The sequence below is a fragment of the Aotus nancymaae genome, unplaced genomic scaffold (assembly GCF_030222135.1).
Source record: "Aotus nancymaae isolate 86718 unplaced genomic scaffold, 86718_ANA_hifiasm-v0.15.2.pri h1tg000057l, whole genome shotgun sequence".
Classification (NCBI taxonomy): domain Eukaryota; kingdom Metazoa; phylum Chordata; class Mammalia; order Primates; family Aotidae; genus Aotus; species Aotus nancymaae.
This window is the reverse complement of record NW_026988471.1, coordinates 23,500,480-23,519,468: the sequence shown is the minus strand read 5'-3', so window position 1 is coordinate 23,519,468 and position 18,989 is coordinate 23,500,480. Positions and strand designations below refer to the sequence as shown.

At 39.6% G+C, this 18,989-nt stretch overlaps 1 protein-coding gene across 6 annotated transcripts in view; it reads right to left on the bottom strand.

Moving 5' to 3' along the window:
* Nucleotides 1-1,018: 1,018 nt before the first annotated feature.
* NCOA1 (nuclear receptor coactivator 1) overlaps nt 1,019-18,989 on the bottom strand; it is a 211,905-nt gene continuing 193,934 nt past the window's right edge. For 2 of the 6 annotated variants that reach the window (XM_012453316.3, XM_064363898.1), the window contains 3 exons: nt 13,697-13,880; nt 8,122-8,211; nt 1,019-3,381 (listed from right to left, as the gene is read on the bottom strand). In XM_012453316.3, the coding sequence (XP_012308739.1) occupies nt 3,211-3,381; nt 8,122-8,211; nt 13,697-13,880 (445 nt within the window). In that variant the 3' untranslated portion in view covers nt 1,019-3,210. Of the gene's footprint in view, nt 3,382-3,466; nt 3,524-8,121; nt 8,212-13,696; nt 13,881-18,989 lie in introns of all 6 variants that reach the window. The other 4 variants (XM_021677062.2, XM_012453319.3, XM_012453317.3 and 1 more) reach the window with 4 other exon arrangements.

The following is an 18,989-nucleotide window of genomic DNA, read 5'->3' as shown; positions in this document are numbered from 1 at the left end:
CCTTGAGCCCTCTGGAATCACATTTACCCTATGACAGAGCAGGAGCATCACCATCTTAGACAAGCCCCTCATTCTAAAATTCACCTTAACCAAAAACTGCCTAAATCCAAAGGGCGTCAGCCTAATGGCTAAGGTCAGCATGACCATAAACCACAAATAACATCTCCGAGCAGAAACATTCCAAACTCCTCTCCAACCAAAGACATACTAGCTCAAGATAATCCCCCTGTGGCTGAAAAGATGTCAGGCTCAAGACAACCTCCCCTCCACCCAAAGACATTCCAACCATGCCATAAAACTTCTCTCACAGAAAAATTCCAAGCTTGTGATAAGCCTCCTCACCCTAAAACCAATGTATACTCTTAGTCTGTAAGAGAAAGCACTCCTGATGAAAATCAGCCAGAAGCCCCTCTCAGGTTTGTTTTCTCCAAAATAAATCTGTCTTCAACTGTTGAGCCTCATTTCGTGTTTCTTTCCTCTTTCTTTAACTCTTACACCCTAGCCCTACTTAGCCAAGTTGGTGGATTTAGGATGCTTTAAAAACATACAAGCAACAGGGCCTAAATCCTATAAAATGCACTGTCACATTGAAGGAGCCTCCTCAAGTTAAGACTCAATACCTATTATTGATAAATGTTGATATATTTAAAAAAAAATAATTGAGAGAGACATGGCATCTATGGCCATGAAGTGCTGCCTAAACCAGATCTTCCGGGTCAAGAAACAGTAGGTCTAGAAATCTTTAATCATCAGACAACGGCACAGTTAAAACCCCACGAGGCCTACTATCGTGACTTCAGTTTGACCTCAAATTTCAACGATCTGTCTCAAATTAGGATGACTTTAAGGATCTTTGGCTTCAGGGATGCTTTCTTTTATTATCCTTTTATAATACTTGTTAATTTGGGCTTTGGCAATTTCTGCAGAATGTACATTTCATTTCTACACTTGATCTTAGCCAAAAGGCTGAGAAGCGATGTACATTTCATTTTGTCCTTGTAAATGAAGAGGCAACCCATGAGGTTGTTAAACAAATTCTATTCAGTAGCTGGAAAAGTGAATTTCCTGTGGAATGACAGGAATTACATAGAAGCAAGCAATTTTATTTTCCTCAAAGGTAGCAATAATTTTAATCTGTACATACATAAAACAAACAGTGCAATTATAAAACCTTGAAGGTGACATGCATATTTTAAGGTGCAGTTGGGATGGGGGAGGATGTTAGCATCTCCAATTTTCCTTATCACTTTTTTTTTTCTAGTTCCTTATGCAAAAGCACTGAGTCAGGAAACTTCATCTGGAATGCTGAAGTTAAAGGTGAACTTCCTGAAGTCTGCGTGACTAAATATCACAAACAAAATGGAAATGACCTTCTAGAGCAGTTTGATAGGGACTAGAGTAATATGGCTGGCTTTCAAGCTGGAAGTGAATGAAATCAGGGATGCATTTTCTGAAAAACTAAAGGAGATAATGTTTGTAACTGAGTGTCCTATTTCTGTTTCATAGTTGCTAACCACATGAGCCCTTCCACCAATCTTTTTATTCGGTATAGTTTCTGAATAGATGCTGTTCAATGGAGTTATCTGTAACTAGGGGTGGTGAGATGCAGGAAGGAAGGAACTGGGGAAATGGCTTCTTCCTTGAAGTCTGAGTCCATGCTCCTCTTCCACTGTTCTTATGGCCTTTTCTCTGCCATGGAGGCAGAGGTAGCTGGTGCAGAATGTCAGATGCTGTCATCATTCACAGGCCCAAGTATGCAGACAAAGGTGAGTGATGGGAGTCTACCTTTGCTTCTTCCACAATACCTTTCTCAAGCTTTCCTGGCCTTGCGGCGGAACTTCTAGAACTAGAAAGTCAGTTCACTGGGTTCTTGACTCAGAGGCCAGGATGAGATGGGATGTGGCAGAGTGACAAGACACAAAGGGAAAATATGGTACCAATTAGCCTCAGAGCAGGATAGATAAATTTATATTTGCACTGATGAAAATTCAAATTCCCAAAGTCAATCTAAAAAATGAAGATTTCCTTTGAGTATTAATTTTTTCTCTGTACAAGTAGCCTGTGCACTTCTGTTCAGATGATCCCAGGGGCACTCTAGGGCAGTATGCTCTAGATCAGCTGGAACAGCTCTTTCTGGCAGTGGCATTTTGATTTGAACCCCAAAGTAAATCCATACATGGCATCACAGTTACTAAAATAATGAAATATTACTAGCCAAATGTAACTGCAATTCAATCAATGTTATATTTCACACACAAATTTAGAAAAATCAAGAGTATAATAAAAGGATAAAATTAAACAGAAGGAAATCAATTTCTACAAGAAATCAAATATATTTACAATGATATTTAAAGGGAAAAATAAGCTACTTGGATCATAAATTTAATTTTATTTTAAATAACTTTAGCTACCTCAGCTGTTAATACAGTAAAAGCAGAAAGAACAGGCTGCCTTTTATTTTTCCAGATTTAATCAGAAAACTGTATCTACAATAATTGACAGAACTCACTTCTTGTCCTTCACCCATCTCATCAAAAATTATTGCATTTTCTCCCAAACTGTATTTTTTGGATTCTTCTGTGAATATACTCATTTCATCCTCTTTCCTGGAGGCATCTTGGTTTAAATCCATCTTTAAAAAAAGGAGAAGGGGTACATATGTGGAGGCAAAATATTCTCTTGAAGCCAACAGATACAGAGTTGCTAGAGAAGCTGATTGTACACACAAGCTGCCTGGGATTGGGATGGGGAGGGCTGCTGATTTCGAGACACGTGAGAGCCTTTGGTGGACGGGCGCAGGCAAAGCCCCACGGGCCCTTCTTCCTGGGCAGGGTTGGGACTGAGCGGCGGAGGCGGAGCTTCATCTTCCTCTTGGAACTTGTCATTTTGGTTCTCCTCCAAAAGCCTTCATCCAGATAAGAAGCCAATGACTGATTACAAAAATAAGAATAATTAAATTTGGCTCAAGAAATAGATTGTCCAACTGTTCTGCCTGATATTTTTTCAATATCCAAGGCCTTTACAACGAAAGAAACAAAGCATCTTTCAATCTCCCGACAAAAGCAAACTCCTTTTTTTTTTTTTTGCTCCAAATGCTACGACCTGAAGAATGGCTGCAGATTGAGATATCAAAAATCTCAGAAAAATATATAATATATTTGTATATCTCTGTATGTCTATTATTTAAATTTCACATTCCTTTAAAAGTGGTTATTCAGTCAGTAGCTGCTGAAGGAGGCTCTTCTGCTGGGCCTGGGGGGTCTGTGGTCCTGACGTGGGCTTTTGAGTTCCCAGTGGACCAGGCTGGTTCAGGTAAGGGTCCCCGCCTACCAGATTCACTGTACACTGGACGTCAGCAAACACCTGAACCTGTTGCACCTGCTGGAACACAAATAAAAGATGTGTTTAGACAGAAGGGTCTGCCCCCCCGGCTTATGAGTGGGTACTACTTGAAGTGGAAACTCACTAGAGCATTCCTCTAGTCTGTAGTCACCACAGAGAAGAACTCTTCTGTCTTCTTGTCCTACAAAAAGAAAATCGCTGCACTCATTTTGCTCAGGGTTCTGGAAAGTTCACACTTTAAAAATAAAATCAAAATTGGAATGGTCACGCCTCCTATAGGGTTGCCATCAATATTGAAAGTGAGTATCATTCCTAACGTTGCCAAGATTGGGAGAAGCCCAGTTTCAGAGTCTGGGTGTCCAGTGGTAGGTTTTAAAAAATACATGGTATTTAGAAAACTGGTTTAAAACCATTCTATGGATGATTTCAGTAGGATAAAAAAATCTCTATGATGTCAATGAAAAATTAAGGGCTTTCAACCAGTATTAGCAAAACAAAACCACAACTCAATAATGGGACATCAGCATCTAAGGTTAATGTCCAAAAGATTTTTGTAGTATTTAAATGTATTATTACATAGCTCTTTCACATATTGGCTTTAGCATTACAGCAAATTATCATTAGAACAATTTTATATTTGACTTTTTTTCCCGATAGACAATCCACTTAAACACATAAGCTAAAAATAACAGTAAGTCTACTAGCCTTGAGAACAGTGTGAATTTTCCCTTCACTACTTTCAGTAATAATATACTTATTCCTTAAAAATGTCTAAAGTTGTACAGTTCTAGCATATTCTATTGGGAAAACAAAGCCATAAGTTAGTCTTTACCAACCAGCTTTATTAAAAAGTTGTTTGTAGAATGGATTAAGGCCAATACTGCACTTGTAAATGTTCCAGACCAGGAATGGAGATGCCTTATAAGCCATCTAAGTGCATCTAACTGTCTCAAACTTTTTGACAAGCTTGTGTCTCCTGTTTAATAGATCATAAAGTATTTTAGATTAGTGGTGTATTTTTTTTGATCATTTATCACTAATTCATACCAATTACACTCAGCTCTTCTGAAAACTTTTCTATCCTAATGGAATAAAAGTGTTTTCCACCAACTTTCATTAGTCAAATGTCAAATGTCCTATGCATCAAATGTGGACATCAGTCTGGCCCCGGTCTCCTATTCTCTTAATCCATTTACATCTCCACTTCCCTCCATCTCAGATAAGGCAGACAGCCCCTGAGCTGAGCTTTCCTAGTGCCTAAGAAATAAATCTCTAGTAGATTAGCACTGCTTTTCTCCTCCTCTTCCCCTTTCCCTAGTTTCCCGAATGTGGCTTCCAGCTCCTACTTGCTCCCATTTGTTACCGCCTCCTCTGGGCTCTTTCTCCTGTGTCTGTAACACACCAACGCGCCCAGTCTGCTCTCCAGCTGCCTCTGTGCCCTCGCCCCGCCTTTGTGCTCTATAATGTCGCATTCCGACTCTTTCCTTCTAGAGCTTCACCAGGCCTTCCTCTCTTCCTAGGTCAATGATCCCCCTGCCATCCCTCTTCCTGCTCCTCTGTTCTCTGTGTTCTCTTCCTGTTCTCTCCTGTCTTACCTCCTCCCCATCCCATCTCCGTTCCCCAATACAGCTAGTCCCACTCCTCCCCCAGTCCTCTTCTTATCTTTTCTTCTCCGTTTCTGTACATCTGTCTTTATATTTCTGTCTAACTCACTCCCCAGCTGCTGTCTGGTTAAATACAAAAACACTGGAGCAAAAAGAGATTTCACAATTGGCCATGACAGAAAGAAGATTCTACCACTGAAACTTCACACGAGCACAAACTATAGTTCGTTTTTAGGCAATAATTAAAAAACAAGTCAACATATAAAATTTCATGTTTATGTTTCTACATATGAAATATTGGGGCAGAGCATAAAGTGTTTTTGTCCACAAATTCTTAAAAAGTTCTTGGTAAAGGCATGATAAAACAAACTAGAAAGTTCTGCTTCTTTAAAACTAAAACTTTTTAAAAGACAGTCTAGGGTGGGCATGGAGGCTCATGCCTCTAATTCTAGCACTCTAGGAGGCTGAGGCAGGAGGATCACTTGAGGCCAGAAGTTTGAGACCAGTCTGGGCAACAGAGCGAGACCTGTCTCTACAAAAAATAAAAAAATTAGCTGGGTGTAGTGGTGTGTGCCTGTAGTCCCAGCTACTGAGGATGCTAGGTGGGAGGATCACTTGAGCCCGGGAGGTTGGGGCTGCAGTGAGCTGTGATGGTAACACTGCACTACAGCCTGGGCAATAGATCAAGACCCTGTCTCAAATAAATTAATAAAGTGTATTATTGAAAATAGAGAAAATTGAGAAGACTAAACAAACTCTAAAACCCATTTCAGCCATTTTAAACTATCACTTAACAGGGGGTGTCTTAGACCAGTCCACAAAGGACTTCATATATTACCACAACTTCTCAGATAGGCAAAGTGTGACACAAAAAAAGCTTGACGTCTTCCAGGTGAGAGGACTGGTGTGACAGCTGAGTCACAACCTCTGGAGATTTTCTGGCGTAGTTTTTACTTCAGTTCAAATACCGTTTCAGGGCAGAGCTCTAGAACTTTAAAACATGGTTGTTTGGGTCTAACTAATTTGTCAAGCTGCCCAGTAATGTTTCTGTGGGTTTGAGACTTTCAAAAACATCTGATGAATGAAGAGTCTTCATTTCCCTCATCTTAAAATGCCTTCTCTCTCTCTGTCTCTTTTTTTTTGAGTCAAAGTCTCCTTCTGTCGCCCAGGCTGGAGTGCAGTGGTGTGATCTTGGCTCACTGCAACCTCCACCTCCTGGGTTCAAGCAATTCTCCTGCCTCAACATCCTCAGTAACTGGGACTACAGGTGCCTGCCACCATGCCTGGCTAATTTTTGTATTTTTAGATAGGGTTTCTCCATGTTGGCCAGGTTGGTCTCAAACTCCTGACCTCAAATGATCCACCTGCCTCAGCCTCCCAAAGTGCTGGGATTACAGGTGTGAGCCACCGCACCCAGCCAAAATGCCTTCTCTTTACCTTCAGAGGACTCAGATCCTATTTCCTAATGCTTAGACTATGAACCCAGTCTTCCCACTAATCTTTGTCCTTCTCAACTGGCCAGTACATCTCCCTTCACTTTCTCCTTCCCAAGACGAAGCCTAAACTAGCACTTCTATCAATGTGCCCTTTCACTCTTCTGTCCATAGGGTTGAATTCAAATCCCTTAGTTTAGCATTCAAGGCCTCTGGAAATTTGCCCCACATCACTTTACCAATTTTAATTCCTATGAATACTACTTACAAACATTTTACCTTCAGTGGATTTGGTTTCCAGGACTATGCTAAGATACTATTTCCCTGCTTCTGTGGCCTCTACTTCCAGTTCTTTCTACTTCTGGATCTACCTCTGCACCAGCCTCCAACAACTACCATCCTCCTTTCCTTCCCTTTGCCTTGGTAACTATCCTTCAAGGCTCAGTTCAGTTCTGTCTCTCGCAAAAATGCTCTTCTGACCATCTTAGCAATTTCTCTTTTCTTTGAATGCTTATGGTTCATTACTTGTAACATAAATTTAATAATTTACCTTCTTTGATTATGTGCATATATTGATGTGTTTTATCTTTCAATAGTCCCTAACTGGTATGGCAGAGACAGTGTGGACTTCGGCAGTAGAAAGACCTGGGTTTGAACCTCAGCTCTTCCTCTTTCTAGTACTGTGAATGGTACATGTAGTTAAACCTCTTCATGTTCAGTTTCTTCATCTGTGAAGAAAAGGAATACTACCTCCTTCATAGGGTTACAGTGAGGCTTAAATGAGATAATGCATACAGTGCATAGCACAGTGCCTGGCAAACCACAAGCATTTCACAAATGCTTCCTTTTCTTACTTCTCCCCACAGTTCACCTGAAGGGGATGAACATATCTTATGTGTCTTCCTATTGCCATCTGTGGCATATTGCCTGTGTTAAAAATGTTTAAGAGACTAAACTTCAGCCAGGTGTGGTGGCTCATGCCTATCTCAGCTCTTTGGGAGTCTGAGGCAGGTGGATCACCTTAGGTCAGGAGTTCAAGACCAGCCTAGCCAACATGGCGAAATCCTGTCTCTACTAAAAATACAAAAAAATTCGCCAGGCATGGTGGTGGGCCCCTGTAATCCCAGCTACTCAGGAGACTGAGGCAGGAGAATTTCTTGAACCCAGGGGGTGGATGGAGGTTGTGGTGAGCAGAGATCATACCACTTCACTCCAGCCTGGGCTAAAGTTCAACCGAAGTTACCAAAGTGAATTAAGCCCTTCTCTAAAATTTCTAAATTAGGTTAATATAAGAGAGTGCTTGCTGTTTGTGCTGTTTTGAAACATACTTCTCAGGAGGTGAAGTATATAGCAGGCACTCTGTTTTGCCTGAAGTTACTGAGATCTTCTGAGGTATTTTGATTACAGATGAGTTTTTAGCACTGTGCTTATTTACGGAATCACAATTAGTGGCCACCATTTATGATCACTTGATCTTATCTAAGCACTGAGTTAAATCATCTGAACTTATCTCATTTAATCCTCTCAACAATCCCATAAGCAGGTATCATGTTAGTTCTGTGGTTATACAGCAGCTCAGGAAAGCGCTATAACATGCCCAGGAAGACACAGCTAAGAAGAGCAGAGGCAGGACTCACGCCCAGGTCTGACTCCCAAGGTCAGGCTCTTAATGATGCTACACAATGACCTCTGTGTATCCAGAGTACGTCTGACAGCTCTGGGCTTAGAATTGCCTTACTGACCTGGGTTCCATCTGCTTCTGTTTTGAGAAGGTCAGTGGATGAGAGCTGGTTGCAGTAGAGGCCTGTGTGTCTCAGTGCGGGATCATTTATCTATTAAAGGTAAATACAAGGTCAAATTATAAGCTAGTTGTTTAAGTTGAAAACCAAATTCTTCAATGGAAAATAATCTCACTGACAGAAAAGTAACAGCAGCACAGCAAAAATGAAAAGCTTAGCAATTAACTGTGTTGTTACAAGCCAGGATGGTAGTTCCCCTTGTGGAGGTGGAGAGTATGTAAGGAAAAAGGAGAACCTCTGGGGCACTGATGACACTCTGTTTCTGATCTGAGTGGTTTTCAGATGTGTTCAGTTTGTGACAATCCATTGAGTTGTGCACTTTTCTCTATATTCTTATATAAGATACTTTAATAAAAAGTTAATTCACACATACACATGTTTATTAGTGATAGACTCCCACTTTGGTCAAGATTTAGTAATAGGGATCAGACTTATCCTCCTGCCTCAATCAGCTAAAAAACAGACAACAGCCCAGGCACGGTGGCTCATGCCTGTAATCCCAGCACTTTAGGGGGCAGAGGCGAGCGAATCACCTGAGGTCAGGAGTTCCAGACCAGTCTGGTCAACATGACGAAACCCTGTTTCTACTAAAAATACAAAAAAAACCAATTAGTGGGGCATGGTGGCATGCGCCTGTAATCCCAGCTACTCAAGAGGCTGAGGCAGGAGAATCGCTTGAACCAGGAGGCAGAGGTTGCAGTGAGCTGAGATCACGCCATTGCACTCCAGCCTGGGCAACAACAGCAAAACTTTGTCTCAAAACAAACAAACAAACAAACAAAACTCCCCAAAAACCAACAACCAGACATGAAACAAAGGCACTTAAGACATTAGACAAAAGTAATGAAGGACAGTGATCCCTAACAATTCAACAGTCCCTACTGTGGCAACTGCCCAGCCTACTGCCTGGAGTGTATTTCCAGTTACACCATGGAGAAAGAGAACCCAGGCAGCAGCTGGCAGGCTCCCTGAGTTAAGGAGATGCAGCTAGAACCCTCAGAGCAGAATATTGGAGAGAGTTCTGGAATAGATCTGCAGTGGCCCTCAAGTTTATAGCTCAGTACTCATCAGCTTATAGATGCAGGGGAAAGAATCACCTGAATAGATGAAATGGAACAATTCCCAAAGATCCCACAGGGCTGGGAATAGGTCCTGACTCCCATGCCCCCCACCTACAGAGTGGAAAACATCATAATTCATGTAGTATCATGTAGCATAATAGAATGGTTTTACCTTGGTGATAAGGTTAAAATTAGCCCAAGAAAAAATACTGCTTTGGTCGCACTAAACAAAAAAGCAAGGATCAAACTTTCCAAGTAACCTAACCATCTCCTAGAACAAAGCTCAAGAATATTTGTAGGAATATAAACAAGGTAAAATTCATGTCTGGTATCCAATAAAAAATTACCAGGCATGCAAAGAGGCAGAAAAATATGATGCATAAAGAAAAAGAGGCCGGGCGCGGTGGCTCAAGCCTGTAATCCCAGCACTTTGGGAGGCCGAGGCGGGTGGATCACGAGGTCGAGAGATAGAGACCATCCTGGTCAACATTGTGAAACCCCGTCTCTACTAATACAAAAAAATTAGCTGGGCACGGTGGCGCGTGCCTGTAATCCCAGCTACTCAGGAGGCTGAGGCAGGAGAATTGCCTGAACCCAGGAGGCGGAGGTTGCGGTGAGCCGAGATCGCGCCATTGCACTCCAGCCTGGGTAACAAGAGCGAGACTCCGTCTCAAAAAAAAAAAAAAAAAAAAAAAAAAGAAAAAGAAAGTCAATTGAAATCAATTCAAAAATGATGCTGATAATAGAACTGATAGGCGAGAAATATCAGGACAATTATTATAATAATCATATTCCATTTGTTCAAGAAACAAGAGGAAAGACTGAATAGATATGAAAGATAAGTTGGAGACATGGAAGATATAAAAAGGATCCAAATATGACTGCTAGATATGAAAACTTATATCTGAGATGAAAAATACACCAGATAAACAGATACTGCAAAAGAAAAAATCAGTGTACCTGAGGCTACAGTAATATAAATGATCTAAAATCAAAGAAAAAATAATTGAGCCTTATCCCATGCCTCCAAAGTCCCCCAAACCCAGAGAATCAGTGAATGTGAGACAATTTCAAGTAGCCTATTATTTTTCAAGTGGTAATTGAAATTGCCAATTTCAAGTGGCAATTGAAGTCTGTGAAGGAGAGTGAGGATGGTGGCAAAAATTATTTGAAGAAGTAATGGTCAATATTTTCCAAAATTTGGCCAGGCGTGGTGACTCACGCCTGTAATCTGGAACTTTAGGAGGCCGAGGTGGGCAGATCACCTGAAGTTGGGAGTTCAAGACCAGCCTGACCAATATGGTCAAACCCCGTTTCTACTAAAAATTCAAAAATTAGCTGGGTATGAGGGTCTACCCTTATAGTCCCAGCTACTCAGGAGGCTGAGGCAGGAGAATTGCTTGAACCCAGGAGGTGGAGTTTGCAGTGAGTGGAGATTGTACCACTGCACTCCAGCCTGGGCAAGAGAGTGAGACTCTGTCTCAAAAAAATACCACCCCCCCCCCGCCACACACAAAAAAAATGACAACAAAAGAATTTAATGAAGATTATATGGTCATGAATCAAGAAGCTCAATGAACCCCAAGAAAAAGAAATATTAAAAAAACACACCAAAGCATATCATAATCAAATTACTCAGAACCAGTGGTGAAGAGAAAAATCTTAAAATCAGCCGGAGAGGGAAAAACATCAATCATACATGGCCGAACAAAGATAAAATGACAGCAGACGTCTCATCAGAAATACTGTAGTGGAGCAACATCTTTAAAGCACTGAAAGCTGAAACTGCCGAGCTGGAGTTTAGGGGAAAGAACATTCAAAGATAGATGTGAAAGACTTTTTCAGACACAGAAAAGCTAAAAGAATCATTAGCAGCAGACCTGCACAATAAAAATGTTAAAGCAAGAACCTCAGGTAGAAGCAAAATAATACCAAATAGAAATTTAGAACTACAAAAAGGAATGCAGAAAATTGAAAGTGGTGACTATGTGGGTAAAGATAAAAAAGATATAAAAAAGCTTTTTTAAAAGTTTTCTTTAAATTTCAGTTTTCTTTAGTAAAAAATTTACAAGTAGAATTTACAAATTTATAATTGACTAAAGAAAAAATAAATTACAGGGAATAGAACATATGTAGACATGATATGTATGACAACAGCAGCACAGGAGGGACAAAATATAAATAAATTGTAATGAGATTCTTATACATGAGGTGATATAATATCATTTGAAGACAGACTGTGATAAGCAAAATACATACACAACAAACTCTAAAGCAACCACTAAAATAGCAAAACAGTTTTATATAGCTAATATGGCAACAACAACGAATATTCAATTAAACAAAAAAAGGCAAAAAATGGGACAGAAAACCCCAAATAAGATGGGATATTTAAATCCAATCATATCAATAACCACATTAAATGTAAATGGACAAATAACTCCAATTAAAAGATGAAGATTGTTGAGTTAAAAGAACTGAGTTAAAATAAAAAATTGCTGAGTTAAAATACAAAAGTAAGACCCAACTACATTAGAAACCCATTTAAAATATTATTTTTACCTAATTTATTATACTTTAAAATTATTTTGTTTTAATATAATGGAGATAATAATTCTAATAACTGAATAACAAAAAGAATCAATCCTAGTTAGTTCTTTTACTTTGCTGTCAGACACTGATCACTCAGTTGTTGTTTTTTTTCTTTTGCTAACTTCCTTAGGTTTACTAAGGACAGAAATGGGGATTAAAAAAAAAACACCCCAAAAAGGAATTCTATAAAAAAGTATGCACAATTTTTTGACAGAAACATGTATGGCCCATCTTTTACATACTTCTTTTGTCCTATGATTAAAATGATCCTTTGTTTATGCTGTGTCTTTCCCAACTTGTACATATGCATGTCCCACAAGGGACATATATAAACACTTTGTACACAGTGTTTACATATTTTTATGATTTGCTACAAATTATGGCTGCATGGTAATAGCCTCGTTACACAGTGTACTTTGTGGTTGCTGATACAAATAATTATAATAGCAACTATTGGGAGTTGCTCCAATAATCTTAAATATTGTTTTGAATTTAGTCATTCTCTTCTAAAAATCTGTAAGAGGCTCCAGGATAAATTCCAAACACTTAGATGGCATGCAATATATCCAAAAGGCTTACCACACAACTTCTTCTCTAAATATAATATAAATGTCCCCTTAACATTAATTAGCTTTCAACCTCTATCCTGCCTAGGTCATGCTGTGATAACCAATCTTGAATGTTCTTTTTCTATTCTGTTTAGTTAACTTTTTCATAATGACTTTTTTGACCAGGCCTTTTTTTTCTTCTAAGCCCTCATCAATTGTGCATATACCCCTCATCTGACAGAAACATGTATGGCCCATCTTTTACACATTTCTTTTGTCCTATGATTAAAATGACCTTGTTCATGTTGTGTCTTTTCCAACTTGTACATATGCATGTCCCACAAGGCTATCTTTGTACACAGTAGTTACTGAATAAATGCTTATTGAATTAAAAGGTAGAAATGAAGAAAATGGGTTCAGAATATAAAGCAATATTCCAAACCAATATATTATATGCATTTTTTTTTTTTTTTTTGAGACAGAGTCTTGCTCTGTTGTGCAGGCTGGACTGCAGCGATGCAATCCTGGCTCATTGCAACCTTTGCCTCTGGGGTTCAAGCAACTCTCCTGCCTCAGTCTCCAGTGTAGCTGAGATTAAAGGTGCACACCACCATGCCCAGCTAATTTTTGTATTTTTTTTTTTTTAGTAGAGATGGGTTTCACCATGTTGGCCAGACTGGTCTTGAACTCTTGACCTTGTGATCCACCTGGTTCGGGCTCCCAAAGTGGTGGGATTATAGGCGTGAGCCACCACGCCTGGCCATGTACTGTTTTATGATAAGTCTAAAACACTAAAATCTCATGAAACTAAAATCTCATTTGTAAAGTCCATCAAGGCCAGGAGTAGTGCCTCACACCTGTAATTCCAGCACTTTGGGAGGTTGGGACAGGAGGATCACTTGAGTCCTGGAGATCAAGACCAGCCTGGGCAACATAGTGAGACCTTATTTCTGCAAATAGTAAAAAAATTAGCTGGGCAAGGTGGCATGTGCCTGTAGTCCCAGCTACTTAGGAGTCTGAGGTGGGAGCATCTCTTCAGCCTGAGCGGTCAAGGCTGCAGTGAGCTGTAATTGCACCATTGACCACTGTACTCCAGCTTGAGTGACAAAGTGAGACTCCATCTAAAAAAAAAAGAACTTGTCAAAATTTTTCATTGTGTATCTTAAGGGCCAGTAATTATTAAAAGTTAATAGAAAAGAATAAAGAAGTGTGGCTATTTCTGATGAGTAACTGTCAACATACCTGATTTTCCTCAGCATAATGAACTGTGATGGGGTGTGGCATGTGTGTGGCAAGTGTGCCAGCTGTGCCACTTACCTGCTCAGGGCACACAGTGTTCATTCCTGGCATCTGCAAAGAGCTCATTTGCATCTGGCCCATTATTGGGTTCATGTTCTGAACATTCGTATTTCCACCTGCCATGGACACGGTGATGCTCATGTTGTTGTATACTCCTGGCTGTGCAGGCGTGGGCTGGTTCTGGACAGCTTGACTGAACACACTGTAAACTCAAAAACAATCCAGATTACATCCACTGATCATGAACAAGGGGATAATGTGACTAGATTCTGTTTCCAAATAAAATATTTTACTTCCTTAAATTGCATGCATGACTGTATCTTCTTAAAATATATAAAAATTGAACATAATTCAGATATATTCTGAACTCTACATAAGGGGTTAAATAACGGGAAAGAGCTCATTTTAAGTAACAATTATCTGGCACAATATCGGAGATGCTAGGATACATTTATCTAAATAATTAAGAAAGGAAGTTTTCCATGTAAGTAAAATCTTCTAGGTAACTGACATTTACCTATCTAACCAGAGAATGTCCTATTTAAGCAAATTGTCTGGCATATATATACATATCTTCAATAAATGTTCACTGAATGAATTAACACAGGAATGAATGATTCAAAGACAGCATATTTAAATTGTGTTTGCTTGTATAGCCTCTTAGACTTAATACTTCAGGGGAATGATGGTATCTTGTTCCATCTATTTCTATTAACATGTGACATATAGCAGGCACTCAGTAAATACTTGATGAATAAATGAATTATGGTATGGGTTATTATTCAGTGCTGTCAAATGGTACAGTTCAGATTGCTTTTTATTTTATTATTGGTTGTACTGTATCTATGCCAGTGAAGTGGCATAGATTTTTGGAAGTGTAGTGCAGAGACCATCTACAAGAGAATACCCTGGGACTTGTTGATAATTAAGACTCCTAGGTTTTATTCAAGCCCTGGTGAATCACATTTTGTAGGGATGGGTATAGAAAGGTGCATCTTTAAGTATTCATGCACGCTAAAATCTGAAAGCCTTTATTCAATGTCCTATAGCTTGTTGTCACTTCTCAAGGTTTTAGCTTCTGGTCGCTTTCAATATTCTATAAATTAAGAGGAAACCAGATGTATATAACCAAATGTTTTTAGGTAGCAAATTTAATCCTTTTAAAGACTTCCAAGGTCTTCTCAGGACTGAACATAGCTTCGTGTATTTTCTAGGAAGCAAAATACATAAGCAATTGTTTTTCAGAGAGCCTGTTTTACTGACTTCCTTCTTCATAGCCAAGTTCTGGATTGTTGTTATGCCAAAGATCTCAAATGTCAAATCAGTCTCTATTAGTAAGAAGAACAGTAAGCAATAAACTCCAAGTAAATTCAACTTGACTCTTTTTATTTGAAACCTGAAAATTTTCAGTGATACAGATATACATATCTAAAGGATAATGATACGAATTCTGTCTTTTGTAAGTTTCTATAAACACCAAATATTTTATGATGATATATTAATTGTTAACAATAAACTGCTGGTAAAATTCCATCTATTTTAATGTTAATTCTATAGAATTTGATTCTAAAAATAATTTTCCCATCAATAGTTTATCTTTTCCTTGCTAGCTCTTAGTGTTAAAAAGAATATACTGACATTTATAGTTTCAAGTAGACTAAGGTAATCATACTGAATTGACAGGTCAAGAAACAGCCTATTTATCATGTCTGAAGAAAAGTACAAAATTCTCCCCTAAGTAATTACAAAATACAAATGCCTACAGAAAATACAAATGCCTGCACTGTGTCCCTACAAGCACAGTGTGCATGCTTGTGGGGCAGTGTTCCCACAACTAAAGGTGAGAGAAAAGCCTACTAATCTATGCCTATTTTCTTTTTCTTTTTTTCTGGAGATGGAGTTTTGCTCTTGTTGCCCAGGCTGGAGTATAATGGCACGATCTTGGCTCACTGCAACCTCCGCCTTAAGGTTCAAGCGATTCTCTTGCCTCAACCTCCTTTACAGGCATGCACCACCACGTCTAGCTAATTTTTTAAAAAATTTATTTTAGTAGAGATGGGTTTCCACCATGTTGGTCAAGCTGGTCTCAAACTCCTGACCTCAGGTGATCCACCCGCCCTGGCCTCCCAAAGTGCTGGGATTACAGGCATGAGCCACTGGGCCCGGACTCAATGCCTATTTTCTAATGAGAACATTTCTGCCTTAGACAGTGCTCGTTTGTCAATTGATAAATATCACTGTGGAGGAGTAAGGCTATGTAAGTTAATGAATGTAGAAGCTTCAAGGACTGCAATGATGTCATACTTATTGAAAAAAATTTAGAGCTTAATTTCCTTTCAAATTAATATTTGGGACTATATATTAGTTTAAGTTCTTTCAAACTGATCCTGCCAATAGATCCTTTTTAGCATCTTCCATCAAAGGAAGACCAAGCTCTTCCGCAGCTGCAATCACTCTCCTAGGTCCTAGAAAGTCATCTGGGTTCACTGGCACCTAACATCCAACATTCACAGGCCCTCTTTCCCACTCTGTTTTCCTGCCTGCTTTGTGGCAGCTATCACAGTTTTCTCAGGGTAGCACTAGGTATTTGGTAGCCACTAAATGATGGAAAAAAAGAGAAGGATGAATACTCTGGCCCAGAGTGGGTTCCACAGATATTACAGGTATTAACAAGCAGGGAAGTCCCTGGTCAAATAAGTCTGAGAAACAAAAGGTTAAACGATAGGACTTCTTTTTTTTTTTTTTTGAGATGGAGTTTTGCTCTTGTTCCCCAGGCTGGAGTGCAATAGCACAATCTCGGCTCACTGCAACCTCCGCCTCCTGGGTTCAAACGATTCTCCTGCCTTGGCCTCCCAAGTAGCTGGGATTACAAGCATGTGCCACCACGGGCCTGGCTAATTTTGTATTTTTTGTAGAGACAGGGTTTCTCCACGTTGGTCAGGCTGGTCTTGAACTCCTGATCTCAGGTGATCTGCCCGCCTTGGCCTCCCAAAGTGCTGGGATTACAGGCGTGAGCCACTGCGCCCAGCAACAGGACTTCTTATCCTTTAAAATGCTAATAAGCAATGGGATTCTCCCACCAACAAGTCTCACACAGAAGCACTACCCAGTTTCAGGACACACAGGTTTGTTTAACCATTTCTTTCTCTTGCCACCAGAAAGATAATGACAACGAATCACATTACACTATCTCTGAACTCTATTACATCATTCTACTTAATGATTCATGTTTTAATTCTCTCTAACCTGCCCCCTCACCAACTAGACTCTTCATTATCTGGCAGCAGGAGTTGTTTTTCAGTGTTCCTCATGGTATCTTGTGTTGTGTGACAGAGATAGTGAGTGGTCACTGTCTTCAGGTGATATATGCTAATATACAATACTTAAGTTGACTAATAAGCTTCTGCACATGAACCAAATGAGCAAGTGTGAGTGTTTCAAGAGTTGGTGGTAACTGTTTTCTTTCCCAAACAATTTGGAAAGCCAAAGTTCGCAGAAACTACTAAAATACAACAAAAACCTGTATCCATATTTAAATCTGAATTCGAGATGTTGACTTAGGGAGTATTTGCACTCTGGAACAGGCCTCCCTCTTACAGAGGATGGAGACAAAGAGGTAATAAAAAACAAAGTCCTTGCTCTTATGATGCTTATATTCTAGATGGAAGAGACAAATCACAAATAAATAGACTATCACACAATATGTCAAGTATTAATCACTATGAAGAAAAATAAAGAATGGAAAGGAGGCCCTAGGGGTAGAAAGTGGTATTATTTCAGAAATGATGGTCAGGGAAGTGTAGTAAGATGACATTTAATGTCTGCGTCTAATAAAGTGATATTTAAGGAAAGACTTAAAGTGTGAGACAAACCATGTGGCCACTGAGGGAAGAACATTCCAGCAGAGAGATTAAAAAAATGCAAACATCCTGAGTTTGCAGTGTACTTAGCACATTTGAGGAACAGACGGATAAAAGGAAGCCAGTGTGGCAGAGTGAGCGATGAGAATAGCAGATGGGATCAGAGAGGTATCCAGGAACAAGATGATGTGAGGTTTTATGGGACCTATTTTGTATTTTGAGTAAGGTGGGGAGCTACTCAATGAGTTGTGCATAAAGGACTGCCTCATGTTTTAAAAGCATGGCTCTGGCTACCATGTGGAGATTAAATGATGGTGGAGCAAGGGTAGAAACAGGAGAGGAACCTACAGCAATGGCCCAGGAAAAAGATGATGGTGGCTTGCACTAAGGTGCGTAAGTGGAATAGGTAAGAAGAGAGAGGTGCTAGCAAGCTGACATGATTTGCTGATGTGCTGGATGTGGGATGTGAGAAAGAGAAAGATTTTTCTTCTGAAAAAGAAAGTGGAAAATGGAGTTGTCATTTACTGAAATGGGAAAAAGTAACCTAGAGGAGCAGGTCTTGTGAAAATATCATTTTAGTTTTCATCATGTTAAGTTTGAGATGCCTATTAGACTTGTAAGTGGAGATATTGGTTGGGCAGCTGGATATACAGTATGGTGCCATTTGTGCTGGAGGTTTAAATCTGGGAGTCATAAGCATAGAAACAGGCATTGACAATAGTAAGATGGGTAATGTAACCAAAAGAGGGAGTGGGTATGGGGAAGAGGTCCTAGAATAAACTCTGGGCCCTCAAATGGAGGTCACGGAGATGAGGAAGATCCTCAAGAAGACTAAGTGATAGGAGGAGAGTCACTTTTCTCAAGAGAGAGTTGTTCTAGAAACCAAATGAAGAGCTTCAAGAAAGGATAAACACTCAAATATGTCAAATGCTACTGATGAGCATTGCTTTTGGCACTGAAGAGGACATTGAACCATCTTGACAAGGATACTTTTTGTGAAATGATAGAAATGAAAGCCTGATTAGTTCAACTAACAGTGGGAGTAGAGGAAGTAGATACAGTATAATCTTTTAAGGAATTTAACTGTAAAGGGGAGCAGAGAAATACGTTATTGAGACATGTCAGCATGACTTTCTTTTTTTTCCCAAGCCATGTTTCAGTGCTCAGGTGGAGGTATGAAGTAAGAGTTTAGTTGGATTTCATTAGGGAGAAATTTGCCAGGCACAAGTGCAACAGAGGGAGAGCTGGGCAAAGGAGTTAAGAGTGCCTGTAAGGGAGTGATTATAATAATGGGCCACAAAATCCAAAGTGAGTTTAGGAAGTTGGGATTAGAATACATTAGGAGACTAAATTCCTCTTGTATTACAGATATGGTTCCATTTCTACCTAATTTATACACAGTCCTCATTGAGAGTTATACAGTTCTCTAACATGAAGATTTTCTCTCACCT